This window comes from Aythya fuligula, chromosome Z (assembly GCF_009819795.1).
Source record: "Aythya fuligula isolate bAytFul2 chromosome Z, bAytFul2.pri, whole genome shotgun sequence".
NCBI lineage: Eukaryota > Metazoa > Chordata > Aves > Anseriformes > Anatidae > Aythya > Aythya fuligula.
Window position 1 is genome coordinate 15,007,034 of NC_045593.1, and position 18,416 is coordinate 15,025,449.

Below are 18,416 nucleotides of genomic sequence, written 5' to 3' on the forward strand. Positions count from 1 at the left end.
CCCTTACCAGCTACATCACTGAAATCCAGTAATCTACTTTTTCTGTAAAATTTCCATAACATTAGTTAAAAAAAATAATCAATATAGTTTGACACAATCCACCTATGGCAAAACCTCATCAAGATCTGCCCTACTTTCCTTTAATCTCTGTAACTTCAATTATCACTTCTTTCCAGTTAAGGTCGACTGTCTCACCTTCTCCTGAAAGCCTGTTGGAGCTCAGACCATCCCCCTATCATTGTAACGTAAGCAAATTTTACATTTGCTGCTCTCCACTCTAAGCCATTGTTTTCATAGATCTGTTTTAATATGGGCTATGCTTATGCATTTAGCAATTATGCCATTCCAGTTATGCCACTCTCCTCTTTGCTTGATTGTATCCAGTTCGTACAGCTTTTAAAAAATATCTACCTCAACACTATCTGGGGTCACAAAGAAGACTGCAGGAGGAACCCTGACAGTTCAGACAGTGGGATCTCAGGCTGCAGTTTGGCTTTTACATGTATCTTATCTTCCCAGGTTTCTGGCCTTACAGAGTAGGAATTTATCCAGCTGCACAGAGGTCTATCCCTAAGAGTCTGTGTACACCTAGAAACAGATCGTTCAGCACAGAAATCTTGCTAATACATTCAGGTCTTATTTTTCATATCATTTTTGTATTACATATTTTATATTAGATATGAAAATATGCAATATTGAAAAAATATGAAAAAATATTTTCATATTATATTTTTTATCTACAGGATAAAAATCTAACTTCCAAGCTCCACACTGAATAAATGAAGCAGAACTTAATATAAAGATAACCACTGTTAGTACAGTTATTTTAGCCAACTCAAGAGGGTCCATTTTTAATGCAGTGGTGCTACAGTTCATATACTGCACTGTGCTGCGGAATCCACTGGAAGGAATGAAATCCACTTACGTCAGTCTGGCAGGTATTTTTGCTGACCTTTGAGCCATGCTTTTTGCCATTTGTTATTGTCAGATTTTATAATAAAATGCTAACAGTCATCTTTTCTTATAATTCAACCTTATAGACAACGGTCTTGAAATGGCTCAGTGATGAAGCAATCACTGGCAACATAACATGATTGGCACCAAAATTCAGTTCTCTCAGAAAGCGAAGACATCGTCACTAGACTCTTCCACACTGCATATTACTGACTCTAGATTACATCTACCATCGTGCTGTCTACCTCAGTTTCAAATTATTTTAAATTTTAAAGTGCCAGCTGGGCCATCTCACTCAACTTTCTTATAGAAAAAATAAAAACAGGTTCTGACTTATTTTTCCTGGAAATAAATAAATAAATAAATAAATAAATAAATAAAGGTCCTGGAAATATGACACAGAACATTACTCAGATGACAGACTCCCCCTGAAGAACTCTGTCCTTCTACTGTGTCTATTTCCATGCACACTGGGTGAATTATTGTTGTTAATAATACTGCTATTTTGCTTGGCCAGTTGTACCCACCATATACGTAATGGGTAAGACTGTAATTTCCAATAGCCGTGAGCAAAATTAAAATGGAGATTAGGAATGAGAAAAAAAATATGTTATTGTCTGTAGACTGTCACTTGATCAACAACGATAATCCAGGGAATGGTAAAGGCTAGGCACTTCAGTGCTAGACATCCTGTGTGATATTTCATAGATCGGGCTTGAAACCAAGAACTTCTACTCTGTGACAAAATCCAGCATTTCAAAATGTGATTCTATTTCAAATTAGAAAGCAAAGTGTTGGCCTTTCCCATCACATAAAGTTCAAAATCTATTTCTGAATACAAAAGTGAAAGCTGTGGATACAGCAACAGCATTAAATATTGCAATTAGCACTGTAACATAAACCTAAAGACAAGATGGAATTAATAGAAGTACAAAGTTGAAATGTTTTGACATAAACTGTTTTGCTAAAGTAGACTTCTCCCTGGAGAAAAACACTGAAAGATGCAGTCTTGAAAAAAAAGCGTAGACTAAGATATCTGCAGTTTTCAACAAAATGCTGCACCAATGGGAACAAATGGTTTTGTAATCGCTGGGTCAAAACAATTTAACATAAGCATGTACTTGCTGCCACGACTAACAAATCTAACAACTGTAGACCAAAACTTTAAAAAAGGAAATAAAATATTAACTAATATAGCACTGAAGTGATCTCAGCTTAGCTTTAAAAACTAAGTTTTGTGGGCTTTTTTTTCAAGTGCAAATGATGATTTGGAGAGTTCTTACTGGTTCTGATCTGCACTATAAATAGTCAGACATTGTGAGAAGTCTCATGCTTCCAGTAATACTGGTAACTTCTGAATTGATCTCATATTTTATTTAACAAATACTCCACACTGATGAACTAGGGTTGCTATACCACAAATGAAACAAGCCACATCACAGACCACCAGGGAAAAAGTAAACTAAAAAATGCATTATATAGCTTGTAAAAAGTGTAGCAAGGGATTTCAGAGGAGGCATCAACAATAAACTAAAATCCTTCTGGGGTGAAGCCAGGATAGATTTCAGCTGAGATATGCCACAGCAAAGAGGGCATTCCCTCATCCTTCGGGACATGAGTCATGCTGGATCACTCTGCTCCATCAGCAGAAGACCACACAGATCCATCACGTCAGTCACACAACCAGTGTGAGAGCCGCTGCGGAGGCTTGTGTGCCTCTTGTGAAATACACATCAAGCTGCACATGTACCAAAAAGCAGTCCCCTTCCTCCTACATACTTCCCAGGCCAGATGCTGCTGGTTGGCCTCAGGCCCTGCACCCCTCCAGCCAGCACTGACTCAGCTCTGGACAGCACAGCCTCTGTCCATGTGTCCCCATGGGCTGGCACCTTGTTGTGCATCAGTGGACATGTTATTTAAGGCACAACAAGAGCTCACAAGCATGGGCCTGGAGAAAAACACACACAACTCACTTAAAAAAAAAAAAAAAGCAAACAAAAAATGCAAACAAATGACAACAACAAAAACAGATAAATGAATAAAGCAATGATTTCCCTGCCAGCTGCTGTGAGTCTGCATCTCAGAAGAGGCGTACCCTGAGAAGAGCTGCTCAGTGCAGGAGCAGACAGCTGGGATGGTCAACCCTGGCTGTAAGACCGGTGGTGGCTGCAAGCAGGAGACAAGCCCAGAGGTTACTGAGAGGGAGTTACTGTAAGTGAGCCTGTGGTCAGTCCATACAGTGCATTTCCAGAGTTACCACCAAATAAAGGAAAGTCCTGCCTGAGATAGAAAATATTTTTCTAAGAAGCAACCTACCTGCAAATCTCATGAGAAATAGCTTACAAGAAAAACACCCAGATGCTCATCATATGATTTCCTATTTCCACAAATGCTCCTCAGACTGTAGCTCTCAAAGAAGAAAGCTTTCCACCAAGAAAGAAGAAGCTAACCAGTTGCATTTTCATCTTTGTTTTATTGCAGCCAGACATGAATAGCATGACAAACTGTGTGAGGGAGAGAGGGAGCCAGCAGTAAGCACCACAAGGTGAAAGAGATCATTATCAACCAAATGCTTTCTGATCCGAGATTAACAGCAGGCTCAAAAGAACTTACTGAGCACAGCATTAAACAAGGGCGAGAGAGCGGCTCTCAGGGCACTTCATTTCTGATGCCTTTGCGATGACCTTGCCCATCCCTGCCAGGTGAGTCCTGTCCTGTCACTACCACAGAAGGATGTTCAGCAGAAGGGCTGAACAAAGCACAGACACTTGCCATGCCATGCAGTCATACTCTTCAAAGAAGCAGCACTGCACTGGCATAACACACATTTAGCTTAATGACCCGCAGGGGCACCCTATGGCTGCCTGAAACACCTCTGGGAGGACATGGAATCAGTCCTGAGCGGTGGCAGATGCCAGCCCCTAGGCACAGGGGCTAATGTGCCAAAGGACAATGTGCCCCTGAAAAGCTGATGGTGACCACAGGCCATGCTCACCCCATGCTCTCTGGGAAGGGCAGTGGGGAGTCAGGTTGCCATGTTCTCAGTTCCTTCCAAGAAGCTCGGGCAAGTAGCAACATAGGGCCAAGTCATAATGAATTAACTCTTGAAAAAAAGTCCTGCTAGTGCTCAAACCTTGGCAAACAAGGCACCAAATGCACTGACTAAAATGATCATTCCCCAGGTACTCGAACGATGAAGTACACTACTACCTGCATGACTTTTTTTTGTATTACAGCATTGTCTAGGAGCTCTAATTTCAACTGCTTTCCCTGTAAAGGGGGAGAGAAGTCAGTTTCTGACTTCAGAGTTTGTAAATCCAAGTAGGGAGGAAATAAAGGTCCATGGCTGTCCCCCATCACTGGCCAGCAGCAAAATCAAGGAGCTATATCACCCAAGATCTGGATCAGTTCTTGATTTCCTACACAAAAGTGCTTGTTGATACAACTGAGAGCATTATGGCACTACTTGAAAGATAAAGCTAAGCAAGTTTTAATATCCCACTATGAAAAGAATGATGGTAAATACTCCTTTGTGCTACAACTCAGAAAACAAAAAATGTCAATGCAAAAGTGCCAGCATGTCACCATGGCTCTGACTTGAACCAGTCAGTCTTCTTCATGCCTTAATACTATTTTATGATCTAACACCTTCCGGATGACAGTTGCTTAGTTACAAAAATTCTCAGATCAACAGCTACAACATCCAAATCTTGCCAAAGGTCAGATCCCACTGCATGATCATTCAGTGTCTTAAAGACATGTCTTTTATTATTTTCCTTAGCATCTGAGATAAATTCTGAGACATTTTACTATAATAGCTTGTGCTCTGTTGAAGCAACAGTACGGCCTGGGACAGTATGTGTAACCTTGTCACTGTAACTATAGACATACTCTTATAATCTCCTATTACATGAACTTTGTATCTTAGCCACAAAAATAAAATGAAACTTTTGCCTAGAGTTGCAGAGAAATTGTTGTTTTGCCTAAGTTTTAGAGAAAAGGTCTGATAAACAGAGGATGAACATTTTCAAGCTTAGCCTCTGCAAGTTCTGGATCTTGGTATATCACCAAGACCTTCTGTCTGTCTGGCTTTCCTATTTGCCAAGTCCTTTTCCACTCCCCCTGTTCCAGCCACTTCATTTGTACCAATGTACTACCACATTGCCACAATCTCTTATTGCCTTCCCTGTACGTTTTGTGCTAACACATATGGCTATATATGTGGCACATGTGGCTATATAGCTAAAACACACATAGCCACATCTCTGTCTATATCCTGCATGTCTAATTACTCATTCAGTCTGTGAAGGCTGTCTGTTTGCAAGCATGGGTCAGCATTTAATAAAATTAATTTCAGGCTTGGAGTAACATCAAGAAAACTTAGACCAGTCTGGCAGTATACTTCACAGATGGGAGGCTCATCTTCCTCATTTACGGCTGTTTTCTGGTGAGACAAACACTTCATTCTTCCTCTACTAACCTCAAGGACAGTTCAGACATTTTAATAGTAAGTGCCAGTATCTTCTGTCGCTAGTGTTACTGCCAGAGATCAGTGTCTCTGCTCTCTTGACAGTACATGCTTTCAGACCATTTAGCTCCCATCCCTGCCTTCTTCCCTATCACAACAGACCATAAAAGTAGGACAGATAATGGATCCCAGGGGTTTCCACAGCTGAAGGTTCCTTAGCCTACCACCCAAGTCTGGAAACAGAAGCTGGAGATAGGCAAGTGACTTCTATAGTGAGTGTGTGGATGCATTCTCTCTAGATTATCCTTGAAAACACTCCTCTATGGCCTTGGAGCTTGCTGAGAATTGCCTTAATGCATCTTGAATGGTGCAATAGGATTTTAAGAGCTGATGGAAAGTTTTTGACAACTTGCCTTCCACATCCTACCACTCCAGAAACATATAGCAGATACAAGGGACTGCTCAAACTTCCAAAAATACCATGAATGCATCCAGAACTGCCCAGTGCTCTGCTTAAGAAGTGACCACAATCCCCCCATTGTTCTACTTACTTATACAATCTTGAAGGCAGTGCTTTGAAGTATGCAAGTGCTAATACAACACAAAGACATGAATGTTTTTATACCTACTGAGCTTTTATTCACTCTAGTTCATATTAAGAGTCTTTGTATTACAGAATTTCATTATCAGCTTGAAAGCCTCCTTTTGAGTAACCCTGGAAAGGTTTGTTTGTGTAAATCACTGTGTTCATTTTGTACCCTACAAACAAAGAGAAGGACCAACCTGTCAAGGAACTGTTCCCTTCACAATGAGGTACAAAGCAGACAAGCAGGGACAGACCCTGTACCAGCAAACACATTTTCCCCCAGGGTCAGTACTTGTTAGCATCTATTAGTTGTAGAATTTCCATAGTTATCTGAGTAATGTCAGAAAGATCAAAGAAAACCCAACTGACTTAATGAGCCATTTGCAATTTCACTAGAGCTGCCGTGCAGATTGAAGCATGAAGTCTTTGAGACAAGTAGATACTAGTGACAGCACACAGCAGCAGTGCTGGGAGAATGAGCATTTACTTTACATGCTGAAAAACACTTGCTGTTTTCTGTATACACGGGGTCAGACTGTACTTGGAGAGTGTGATGATAGCATCACATAAAATATCTTTATGAGCAGCCACCCAGCACACACCAGGACTGCAAACAGGTGTTCTGATGCCTAACAAGTTACAAGCAAGCCAAATCAAGGCAAAGACTCTGGGGAAAAACAAAAACACCCTCCAAGCCCCCAAAGCCCAGCCACCAATTATGTGGGTGGTCAAGCTGGTGACCACCATGTCACCTTCCTTTCTGGAATAAATCCCAGAGGCTACTAATATGCACTCAGATCTACATTAGTATGTAATAAGGTTATTAAAAATCCCATGCTCTTGTATTTTGTGGTATTTTAATACTGTCCCAGGTTCGTGACCAGACAAACCCATCAGACAAAACCACCCAGCACCTCCCAAGGGATCATTATACTAAAATCCTTGCGTACACAGATGCTCCAGTGATGAAATGCCACTAAAACATCTGTCAGTAAAACCAGACAAATACACACAGACGATTATGGATTTTACTGTGGAGGACCATTGATGTGGCAGCAAGATGCTTCCGCTGACAGCAAGGTCTCATCATGCTGGTCTGTGTGCAAACCTAGAGACTGCTTTTTCTGAGGAAGGGCTAGAAAAGTAATTTGATGAATAGAAACACTAAGGATTTGGCTGCACTGCACAGCAAACTGATAAAGTCCATAGTAATGATAGTTTGTGCCTTCTGGAAAGTGAAGCAAAAAAAAAAAAAAAAAAGAGGAAGAGTTGCCTCCAAAGTCAAAAATAATGACATAATGATGGCCTAGCATGCTAGCACTACAGACCTTAGTGAGGGACTGGGTCTGCTCTTGCCTCCTGGCAGTTTAAGAGCTCACACAGCCTCTGTGCCATGGGTTGCTGAGAACTAAAGCCAAACAGCTCATTTGAAATTGCTGCTGTCAGGCAGCCCATAACATCGACAGACATCAAGACTACAAGGAGGAAGTGCACTCACGCAATTAGCAAAATACAGTTGCCATTTCCAATATTTGTTTTTCTACATAATTTAAAAACATCAACAGTCAGTACCAAGTGTGGATCCAAAACAACAAACTCTCACTCTCCCAGCAACACAGAAACCCTCAAAAATTAAGCTGGATGAGATATGGCTTGGAGGAGGAATGCACTCTCTGTAGCTTCCCCCAAATCCTGCTTCTTGCAATTTCAGGGATTACTTTTCTTTTAATATCTACCTATTTGCTAGCTAAATCTGACCCTGCTTAGTTTATGACTGCACCCAGAGATGGCTTTTCTCCAGACAGCTTCTGTGCCCTACTTACAACTCCTGTTATTAATGCTGCCTACACTTTGCCCCTACTTCTTTGCCAAACATTCCCATTTGTAGGATATATATATATATACATACATATATATATATATTTCACTTTGGTTGCTAAGGGGGAAGCTTTAGCATGGTGGGCAAGGATTTAGTCACATTTGAGTTGTAGGGAACATTATCCTTACAGATTAATTTGGAAATCAAGGGGGACAATAGGCTGTGTTTATCTTCCTTTCCTCAAAAGCTTTAAAAGTACCTCAAGATTCTTCCGTTCTCTAAACAAGATCTGTTATTCTTCAGTATCACTCAACCAGAGACAACAAAGAAAATATAATACTCGTCTCCAGTGTCATTTACCAGTCAGAGATAAAATTAGTAATTTCACTACAAATCAGAAAACAAACTACATTAATATAAGGAACAGCTCTACACGCATCAAAAGGTTGTTTCACAACTGTCTTTCAGATGTACTAAAGGCAGCTGCCTCACTGTGAAGTTAATTCAATAAGCAAAGGGAATGTAATTCATTTGGTACATACTGTTTGCTAATCAAAGAGTACTTCTTGGCACGTAAACTGTGCATGACAGAATGTTAAGCCTGAAAACATATTGTTAGTCCTCCAAGTTTTCATCAAATCCAAGAACGTAACGTACGTGCATGCAAGTGAGTCTCCTCATTCAAGTAACAAAGATAAAAGCTGTGTAATGAAGCTCTGTAATGGTGATCTGTGGTCCTGGGGAGAGCTCACAAGAAACAGCTTTTCCTCCTGTATTGGTGCAGGATAGAAAGCTTGATGACTCTTTCATTTGTCTTTCTTTCAAATTATTATCCCACCGAGTATCAAGTGTTATGACAACAGCCACACCTATGAGCAAAGGTAGTCAGTAAAAAAACAGAATCACAAAAAGGTTTGGATTAAGGGAGTTTAACAACCATCTAATTCTAACACCCCTGCCACGGGCAGGGACACCTCCTACTAGATGAGGTTGCTCAATGTCTTAAGCACTTCCAGGGATGGAGCATCCACAGATTCTCTGGGAAACCTGAGCCTCAACACCCTCATAGGAAATAACTTCCTCCTTCCAAATATCTAATCTAAATCTACCCTTTTTAAGTTTAAAGCCATTCCCCCTTGTCCTATCACTACACTTCCTGACAAAGAGTCCCTCCCCAGCTTTCCTGTAGGCCCCTTTAGGTATTGGCAGGCCACTGTGAGGTGTCCCTGGAGCCTTCTGTTCTCCAGGCTGAACAACCCCAGCTCCCTCGGCCTGTCTTTGTAGGAGAGGTGCTCCAGTCCTCTGGTCAATCTTGTGGCCCTCCTCTGGACTCGTTCTAATTCATCCATGTCCTTCTTATGTTGGGGGCACCAGAGCAGGGTGCAGGACTCCAGGTGGGGCTTCACAAGATCAGAGCAGAGGGGCACAATCCCCTTCCTCGCCCTGCTGAGCACAGTGCTTTCGATGCAGCCCAGGACACTGTTGGCCTTCTGGGCTGCCAGTGCACATTGCTGGCTCATGTCAAGCTTCTCATCAACTAACATCCCCAGGTCCTTTTCCTCGTGGCTGCCCTCAATTAATTCTCTGCCCAGTCTGTATTGGTGCTTGAGATTGCCCTGGCCCAGATGCAGGACCTCAAACACTGTGCAGCAGGGAACAGGGTCAGGAACGTTCTGGAAAGGCATGAGCAACACCACCTCAGGAGACTGCAACACTGCAGTTAGAGCAGGTGGGCCTACACCACAAGTAGCCACACCGAAGAGCTGCCAACCTGACCGGTTTGTTGGCTACAGAGGAATATTCCACCATGTTCCTTCATGCGACATGAGCTGCAAAGCAACAGAAAGGAGCATGGTTCGCTGCACGGTGTCTGCGTGCAGTTTTCCTTGGCTGACAGATGCTGCAGCTGACAGAAACCACATCCTCCCTCTCAAACCATTGTTCTTGCAATCTTAAATAATCTCATCAGTAACAAACAATTTCAGAGATGAAAATCTGATATGTCTTATTGTATCCACAAGGATCTGAACTTTGTTCTGTTCTCAGAATTAAGTAGATAAGTTAGTGACAGTGACCACTGTTGAGGGGGAAAAATAGGCAAACAAAGGTTTTATTTGAAAATGCTGAAAAGGAACATTTTTAAAATATAGCATTTCATTTAGGTAAAAAAAAAGATATATTTTTATATATATATATATATATATATATGCATATGTATATATATATATATGCATATGTATATATATATATGAAAAATTCAGCCTTATTCCATATTTACATCGCAAATTCAATGCTCCAAAATTCAATGTGGGAAAAAACCTCTCCAGGTACAGTTACAAAACTGTGTCCAAAAGCAACACGCTGCAAAGCTCTTTGTCAGCATTTATTAAAAAGCAGAAAGTAGCATAAAAATCTATACATGTTTGCAGTGACTGCCAGATAGCACATGGGCGATCTACCTGGCCACAATAATGGGATCTGACATGTGTACTCATTCTGAAAAGGACAGAATAATGTTTCCACAAATAATCATTAGATGGTTCAAAGCAGCAAACACAGTGCAGCTGGAACATACACCCTGACTCCTTTAGTATGGATTACATACTTTTAAGTTACTGATATATTAATGCAGATTGGAGAGAATTCTGTAAATTCCACTAATTGCATTCCACCTTTAATTGCTCATGTATTTATTTTTAACAGGATCATCATCACATTAAGGAGCAGTTTTGAGTATACTTGATGTTTACTTTCAAAGAAGTTAACTCAATACACAAGCTCTGTTTCTGTGTAGTTTAACACATATTTCAAGCCTGTGCCTTCATGCATCGTATGCTTTTTTTTTTTTTAATAACTACTAGGATTTCAATTTCCATACCAGCTCTGGAAATGATTTTCAAACTCTGTTTCTTTTGTGATGGTTAAAAGAGCTATGCAAAGAAGAAAAAAAGTATCCATGAAGTAGATACGATTACACACTTACGGCTCAAGTGAAAATCTCAGTTGCAATTTGGAAAAAACAACACTGCCAGGTATTTCTGCCCAATTACTTACTAACATTTCAAATGGTTTAGTTGTAATCTCAAAATGCGCTGTGGACAAGAGCATACCAAGAGTTCAAACACAAATCATTCAGAGCTTAGACAAACATATCCAGAAACCATTTGAACCTTTTATTTTTTCAAACAGCTTCAAGGAAACACTTTATGAGCCAGAGGGGAAAGAAAGGTTTTTAGCTGGCTATTCTATTAATGTATCAAGTTTTAAGATGAACCTGGTCGTTTCTCAGTTGTGCTACTTCATGTTCTAAAGAACACTCGGAAAGATGTTTATCAGAGAAAAGAAATTCCTGAACAATGAGGTGAGTGTTTAACAGTAAAACCCACTGGCAAAGTGGGATTTCAGTTGTAAGAAGTGCTCTTCAGATTCACCAGTTAGAGAAACACACAACCCAAAGGAGTCTATAAAAGCATTCATGAAGGATATACAAACACCTGCAAATACAGTCACACAAGCATTTGTGAATCATATTCAACTGCCTATAAAACCATTTGTGTCACCACTTTGTCTTTTCAGGTAACATGTGTCCCTGTTTTCCTAGTTAACAGTCACTTGGGAAAGCTGCCATGAAAACAGTTCAATCCTTCTCAAAAGTGAGGCATGTTTTCTTCTCAGGGTGTCTTCATAGTGTCATAGACACTGCGCCACTCATCACAGAAAAGAGGACCATGCTCCCAGTAGACGTTCCTGGTACAGGCACATCCAGCCAGATAGCAGAACATTAACAGGCCATTCATCCCCATTATATATTTTTCCTTTCTGTATCTTTTTTTTTTTTTTTTTTTTTTTCTTTTGTTAAGGGAAAAAAAGAAGCTCTTGTGCTTTGGCATTAAATTTCAGGTTTCCTAGCAAGTTGTCAAGAACATAGTCGCACATATATGCCTTTAAGCTGAAAATTGGCTGTGATTTATCAAAGTCAGAACAGTATAAATAATGCAAGTCTTGCACAGACGTTTTGCAATGTAACAACCAATGGCCTGCCAACACAGCATTCCAAATACACAACCTCTACAGTGGTCTCCAGAGTTTCTTTCCTCAAAAAATTCTGTATGATAATCAAAGGGCTGTTAGAAGGCAAATGCACCCTAATGGTGTCTTGACAGCTGATATAGCATATGATCATATGCAGAAAGAAGTTATGCATCTTTAAGGTGTATAAGGATAGTAAAGGATGCAAAATTCTGCACTGTCAAGACTTTGCTGACAAGCCAAAATGAAAGAAAAATGATTTACTCAGTACCCGAGGCCTGGTGCATAAAACAGACTTAAATAAACTCAGTGCAGCCTAAACTTAAATATTGTATTCAGTTCTGAGCTCCACAATATAAAAATGGCGTTAAGATACTTGAAGGCATGCCCTCCAGAGGAGGGAAACAAAGCTAGTAACAGGGCCCTCACTATCCATGAAGAACTGGTTGGTGACCTGCTACGGCACTTAGATGTGCACAAGTCGATGGGGCCGGATGGGATCCACCCAAGGGTACTGAGAGAACTGGCAGAGGAGCTGGCCAAGCCACTGTCCATCATTTATCAGCAGTCCTGGCTATCTGGGGAGGTCCCAGTTGACTGGCGGCTAGCAAATGTGACACCCATCTACAAGAAGGGCCGGAGGACTGACCCAGGAAACTACAGGCCTGTCAGTTTGACCTCAGTACCAGGGAAGCTCATGGAGCAGATCCTCCTGAGAGTCATCACGCAGCACTTGCAGGGCAAGCAGGCGATCAGGCCCAGTCAGCATGGGTTTATGAAAGGCAGGTCCTGCTTGACGAACCTGATCTCCTTCTATGACAAAGTGACGCGCTGGGTGGATTCGGCTGAATATGAGCCAGCAGTGTGCTCAGGTGGCCAAGAAGGCCAACGGCATCCTGGCTTGTATCAGGAATAGTGTGACCAGCAGGGCTAGGGAGGTGATTGTCCCCCTGTACTCAGCTCTGGTGAGGCCGCACCTCGAGTACTGTGTTCAGTTTTGGGCCCCTCGCTACAACAAGGACATCGAGGTGCTTGAGCGGGTACAGAGAAGGGCGACGAAGCTGGTGAGGGGCCTGGAGAACAAGTCCTACGAGGAGCGGCTGAGGGAGCTGGGCTTGTTCAGCCTGGAGAAGAGGAGGCTCAGGGGCGACCTTATCGCTCTCTATAGGTACCTCAAGGGAGGCTGTAGCGAGGTGGGGGTTGGTCTGTTCTCCCACGTGCCTGGTGACAGGACGAGGGGGAATGGGCTTAAGTTGAGCCAGGGGAGTTTTAGGTTAGATGTTAGGAAGAACTTCTTCACTGAAAGGGTTGTGAGGCATTGGAACAGGCTGCCCAGGGAAGTGGTGGAGTCACCATCCCTGGAAGTCTTCAAAAGACGTTTAGATGTAGAGCTTAGGGAAATGGTTTAGTGGGGACTGCTAGCGTTAGGTCAGAGGTTGGACTCGATGATCTTGAGGTCTCTTCCAACCTAGAAATTCTGTGATTCTGTGATTCTGTGAGGGCTGGAAGGCATGTCCTGTGAGGAGAGGCTGAGGACACTTGGGTTGTCCAGTCTGGAGAACAGGAAGCTCAGAGGTGGCCTCATTGCTCTCTGCAGCTCCCTAAGGAGGAGAAGCACAGAGGGAGGTGCCGGTCTCTGCTGCCTGGGAACTGATCACAGGACAGAGGGAAATAGCACAAAGCAGCACCAGGGGAGGTTCAGACTGGACATGAGGAGAAAGTTCTTTACTGTGAAGGTGGTCAGACATTGGAAAAGGCTTCCCAGGGAAGTGGTCATTACCCTCAAGTTCTTCTCAGTGTTCAAGAGGCATTTGGATAATGTCCTCAGTAAAATGCTTTAACTTTTGGTTAGCCCTGAAGTGGTCAGGCAGAGGGAGTAGATGGTATTTATAGTTCCCTGGCAACTGAACTATTCTGTTCAGACAAATTTGTCCACATCCAGTGAGAAAATCTGAGTGAAGATGATCAGTGCCTATGGTGAGAAACCACATTCAAGAAAACAAAACATCTGCATTCAGGTAAAAAATAAACGTCAAGCCAATCCATAATATTTCATGATGATTTAGTGCCAGATTTTCTTTTGAGATACAAAAGCTCCTCCTTAAACACATTTCACTAAATACATTAGGATTATGCCCAAGTTCTGACTCTTAGTCACAGCAGCATGGTAAAAACAGATCTGCTGGAGTTTCTTGAAAGGAAATTAGAAAATGCAGCATTTCTGACACACATTCAGCACCGTCAGCCCACGTCACCCACCAGGAACTTACCTTTCTGTGATTGTTTCTCTGAGACCACTAGCAACCCCTTTCACCACTGTACTAGCCTTTGGTGTCAGCACTACTTGAGAAATAAAAAAGGAGCCCTTCTTTCTTCTTTCAGTGATTGATGCCTGCAGGAACTGAATCAGTTTTTCCGGATCTGTTGTGTTTGCCCATGGAGCTGGCATCATCTGGCCTGGCCAAAGAAATGGTACCTCGAGAGCCACTGGGCTGTGATAAAAAACCAGCACTTGGTGTTCCTTTTCCCACAGGTACTGGAGGCTTACTTCATGGGCAAATATAGCAGGACACATTTTGTTTCCATACGTGTCCTTGAGCATTTGGACAAGCTTTTCATGATGATATTTCTGCATCCCATAGAAATGATTGAAGTCCAAGAAGACCACTTCTTTTGGGTGGTCAGCAAGAAATGCATTGATCTCTTCCAGGCCCTCCTTGACTTTGGCACTGAATAAGCCATGAGCAAAGTAGAGTTCGTTGTCTGGGTCTCTTGGCTTGGTGGAAATCCTAAGATCAAAATACCGTATGCCTGCCCCCAGCTGGCTGGTGAAGTTCATGGTCTGTGTAGCCAACCACTTCCTCATCAGCTTTTTAGCCACAGTCCCAAAAACAGACACAAAATTCTGGACCGTTTCTGGCTGTTCAGGCCCAACCGGAGAGGCTTCATCAATGTAGAAGCTAAAGGAGTCATGAGACCCTAAAAACACAACAAAGGAAAACAATCAATATTGGATTTACATGTTAGAAGGCATTAGTGATTCTTTCTTAATGAATGTAATTTTGTGATCTGTACCAGCACTTGACAACAAACTCCTCCCCTGTCCTTTTTCTCAATACACTACCTTTGTCTGGCAGCATCTACCCACCAGAGCTTCACAGAACATGAGTGAAAGGCAGCACCTGCTTCACAGCTTATCTGGGCTCTCCCTCACTCTTATAGCTCTTACTTACGCCTTTTATCCCACTTAACTCGGAGGGCTCTGAACGTCAAAACAAACCTGATGTAATTCCAGCAAAGTCAGACACGTAACAAATCCCTAGAGCCAACAAGAAGATGAGAATCTGGCCCTCCACACTGAATCATGCACTGTCTAGTTTACAGAACTAAAGAAAAAAAAAATGCACTTTTATTTGAGTTGAAAAATGCCAAGGACACCTAACCTTTCTGACCTTTATTTCAAGTCTCATCTGGTCATCCGTAAGGTTACTAAATGCTGTTTTCCTTCGTAAATATACCTCTAAAATTCTTTGATTTCCCTTGTTATATAAATAAAACAGAGCTAAGGAAGGTATTGTGTTTCTCTGCTAAAACAGGGGAACTTCACTGTGTACCCTGGACAAAAACAGAACAGCTATTTAACATACCTATGTAAAGGGGTTGCCATTTTCTACAGCATAAGGTAGTTGCACACAAAAATACCTAAGACAATTTGCTCTGCAAAATTCTCTTTGTGTCAAGGTATGTCCATTAAAAAAACCTACGCACTTATTTTAACATGCCTTTAGATCTTTACATGAATGAAGCTGATAATGCTGATGTTTTGGACACCTGCAAAAATGACAGTTCTCCATAAGGGACTCTGCCTTGCTTTATGGAGGGATAAGCTCACCCTACAAGATGGTATCATCCTCGTCTACTACCAGCTTTCTGCAATCTATACAGACTGTCTGACCAGCCTCTCTGTCCCAGTGGTGGGGAAAGCTGCTGCTCAGAGTCACTGCAGCACGGAGAGGAGGTCTGCTCCTCCACCTGCGCCACACCACTTGCAGAACTCCTCCAGGGTCAGCAGGACTTGCATCTCTAAAATGGACTGCAGAGCTAAGCACTCAGAGACCCAACTCCAAGCATCAAAATGAGTTCAGAGAACAAGTCATGTCTTCTGCTATTGATGCTTTTTTAGGTGCTTTTCAAAATCACTTTCCAAGGCACTCATGCTGTGGCAAATAAGTATCACATTAGAGAAATCCTGCTAGTCAGTCATTTCTGATGGCAATGCTATTTTAACTGAGCTGGAGCAAACCCTATAAACTGAAGTGACAGCTGTAAAATTTTCTTCTTTAACAATAAATGGAGTCATGACAAATCATCTTAAACTCTGGCTTGAATTTGGCTTTGTTTAATCTGAGAAACGTCTTAAAATTTTGTACACCCCTGCTTTCCACAGTTGTCTCTTTGAACTGCATTTTACTAATATTAGATAAGTTTTTCATTTTGATGAAGATTTCTACTGCTATGTGTTGAAGCAATACCGTATTCTTCACATCATCTGATTAGATCACGGACTATCTCGTTACACACTGATATCCCAGGGGGCCAGATCTGCATACAGAATTTTAACGGTAAAACAAATGATTAGAGCAGTGACTTATGTTTCAACAGTGTTACAGTGAAAAATCAATGAGATACATTAAACATTCTGCTCAATGTAACCTGCACTAATCTAGAAATCAAAGTAAATCCAGTCCTGTTTAAAACAAAGCGTAGTTATTGATATTATCAAGGACGGATTTTGCAAACTCTTTTGCAAACTTTGCAAAAAATGCAAAATTTGCAAAATTTTGCAAACTCTTTTGCAAACTTTTTGCAAACTCTTTTGCAAACTTTGTCCACTGAAGTCCCTTTGATTTCAGTAGGATTTATGTCAGAATAGGTATATATGTATAAACAAGAATAACTGATTGCAGCAGTGGGCCCCAAATGGTACTAAGATTAATTGAACCATTTGCCCTTTATTGTCAGTTCTATAGTCCCTGGGAAGCTGCAGTTGCAGAAGAGGCAGCTAAGCTTGACCACCACAGCCAATATGCAATGTATACTGTGCCAAGTGCTACTTAAATATACTGAAGTCAAGAGAGGCAGCACAGTTCTCAAGGCAGAAAACTAAGGTGAAAAACTTGACAGCTGGCAGCTACCAGCTATCACTAACACAGAACATGGGGTGGGAGGGCATAGGGGAACATCATAGACAGAAGCTACTGACCATTACAAGCAGGATAGACTACATTTTTTTCTTCTTAATTAAGGGCCTCATGCACATGTATGAATCTAAAATCTGGGTAAAATTTCACATTGGGTGGATGGTACAGAGAAGAGGACACAGGACACTGAGAAAGTCCATGTTTTGTAACTAGAACAGGAAGGACCCACTAAATTTCACAAAGAAAAAATAAAGCTTAATTAAACTTGGTTTACAACAAAAGGAACTGACGTGAGCTCTTCCAAAGTATGTAAAGGTTTCTCCTGACTGAAAGAAAAACAGCAAATGTTTTTCTCTTTCCACATGTTTAAGTAGTTTGATCAGGTCATTTAAATATTTATTCTCATCATGCACTCATCTGTATTCCTTCTGCCTTCATCCTGCACTCCTGTCTTAACCAGCTTGCTCGCCTAACTCTAGGAAATTCAAAATCCTTACACCTGGCAGAGCAAATTAGTGTATGACCTTTTGTATTCACATGTCCCAAATCACTGTGTTCCTGGTAACGAGAGGATCCTGTATGGATATACACTTGTTTTTAGCAAGCATCTTTCTTTCCAATCTTGCTTTGATACACAGGGACACTCTTGTACTATTTTGCCACTGGGAAGAGGACTTGTTGGTTCTCTGTATAGCCAGATCTCTGCTCCTATAAAGAAAGGATGCAGGGTTGTCCTATTTTTGGCTGGGATTAAGTCAATTGTCCTCATAGAGGCTGGTATGTTGTATGATGTTGTGCTTTGTGATGAAAACAGTGGTGACAACATGCCAATGTTTCAGCTGCTGTTAAGCAGTGCTCACACAGCCCAGGACGTTTCAGCCCCTTGTGCTGCTCTGCCAGCGAGGGGTTGGGGGTGCACCAGGAGCTGGGAGGGGACAGGGCCAGGACAGCTGGCCTGGGCTGCCCAAAGGGATGTCCCACACCGTGTGGTGCTGTGCTCAGCAATAAAAGCTGGGGTAACGAAGGAGGAAGGGGGGACATTTGGAGTGATGGCATTTGTCTGCCCCAGAAACCATCACAGGTCATGAGCCCTGCTGTCCTGCAGGGGATGAACACCTCCTGCTGATGGGAAGCAGTGAGAGGGTTCCTTGGTTTGCTCTGCCTGAACACACGGCCTTTGCTTTACCTGGTGAGCTGGCCTTGTCTCAATTTACTGTCTGAGTAATTGCAACTGGCCAGTTTAGTTTTGCTGGATGACGGTGCATGTATTTTAAGTGTCTCTTGATAATTGTTTCTAAGGTTGAGAGATGAGAAATGAAGTCTTTATATCTCTGGGAAGTGTGGAGATAAGCAGACACA

At 41.9% G+C, this 18,416-nt stretch overlaps 1 protein-coding gene across 1 annotated transcript in view; it reads right to left on the bottom strand.

Moving 5' to 3' along the window:
• The window catches only part of PLCXD3 (phosphatidylinositol specific phospholipase C X domain containing 3), an 87,784-nt gene that overhangs the window by 18,791 nt on the left and 50,577 nt on the right, over positions 1-18,416 (bottom strand). The window contains exon 2 of the mRNA XM_032205493.1: positions 14,127-14,835. Coding sequence (XP_032061384.1) covers positions 14,127-14,835 — 709 coding nt within the window. The remainder of the gene's footprint in view (positions 1-14,126; positions 14,836-18,416) is intronic.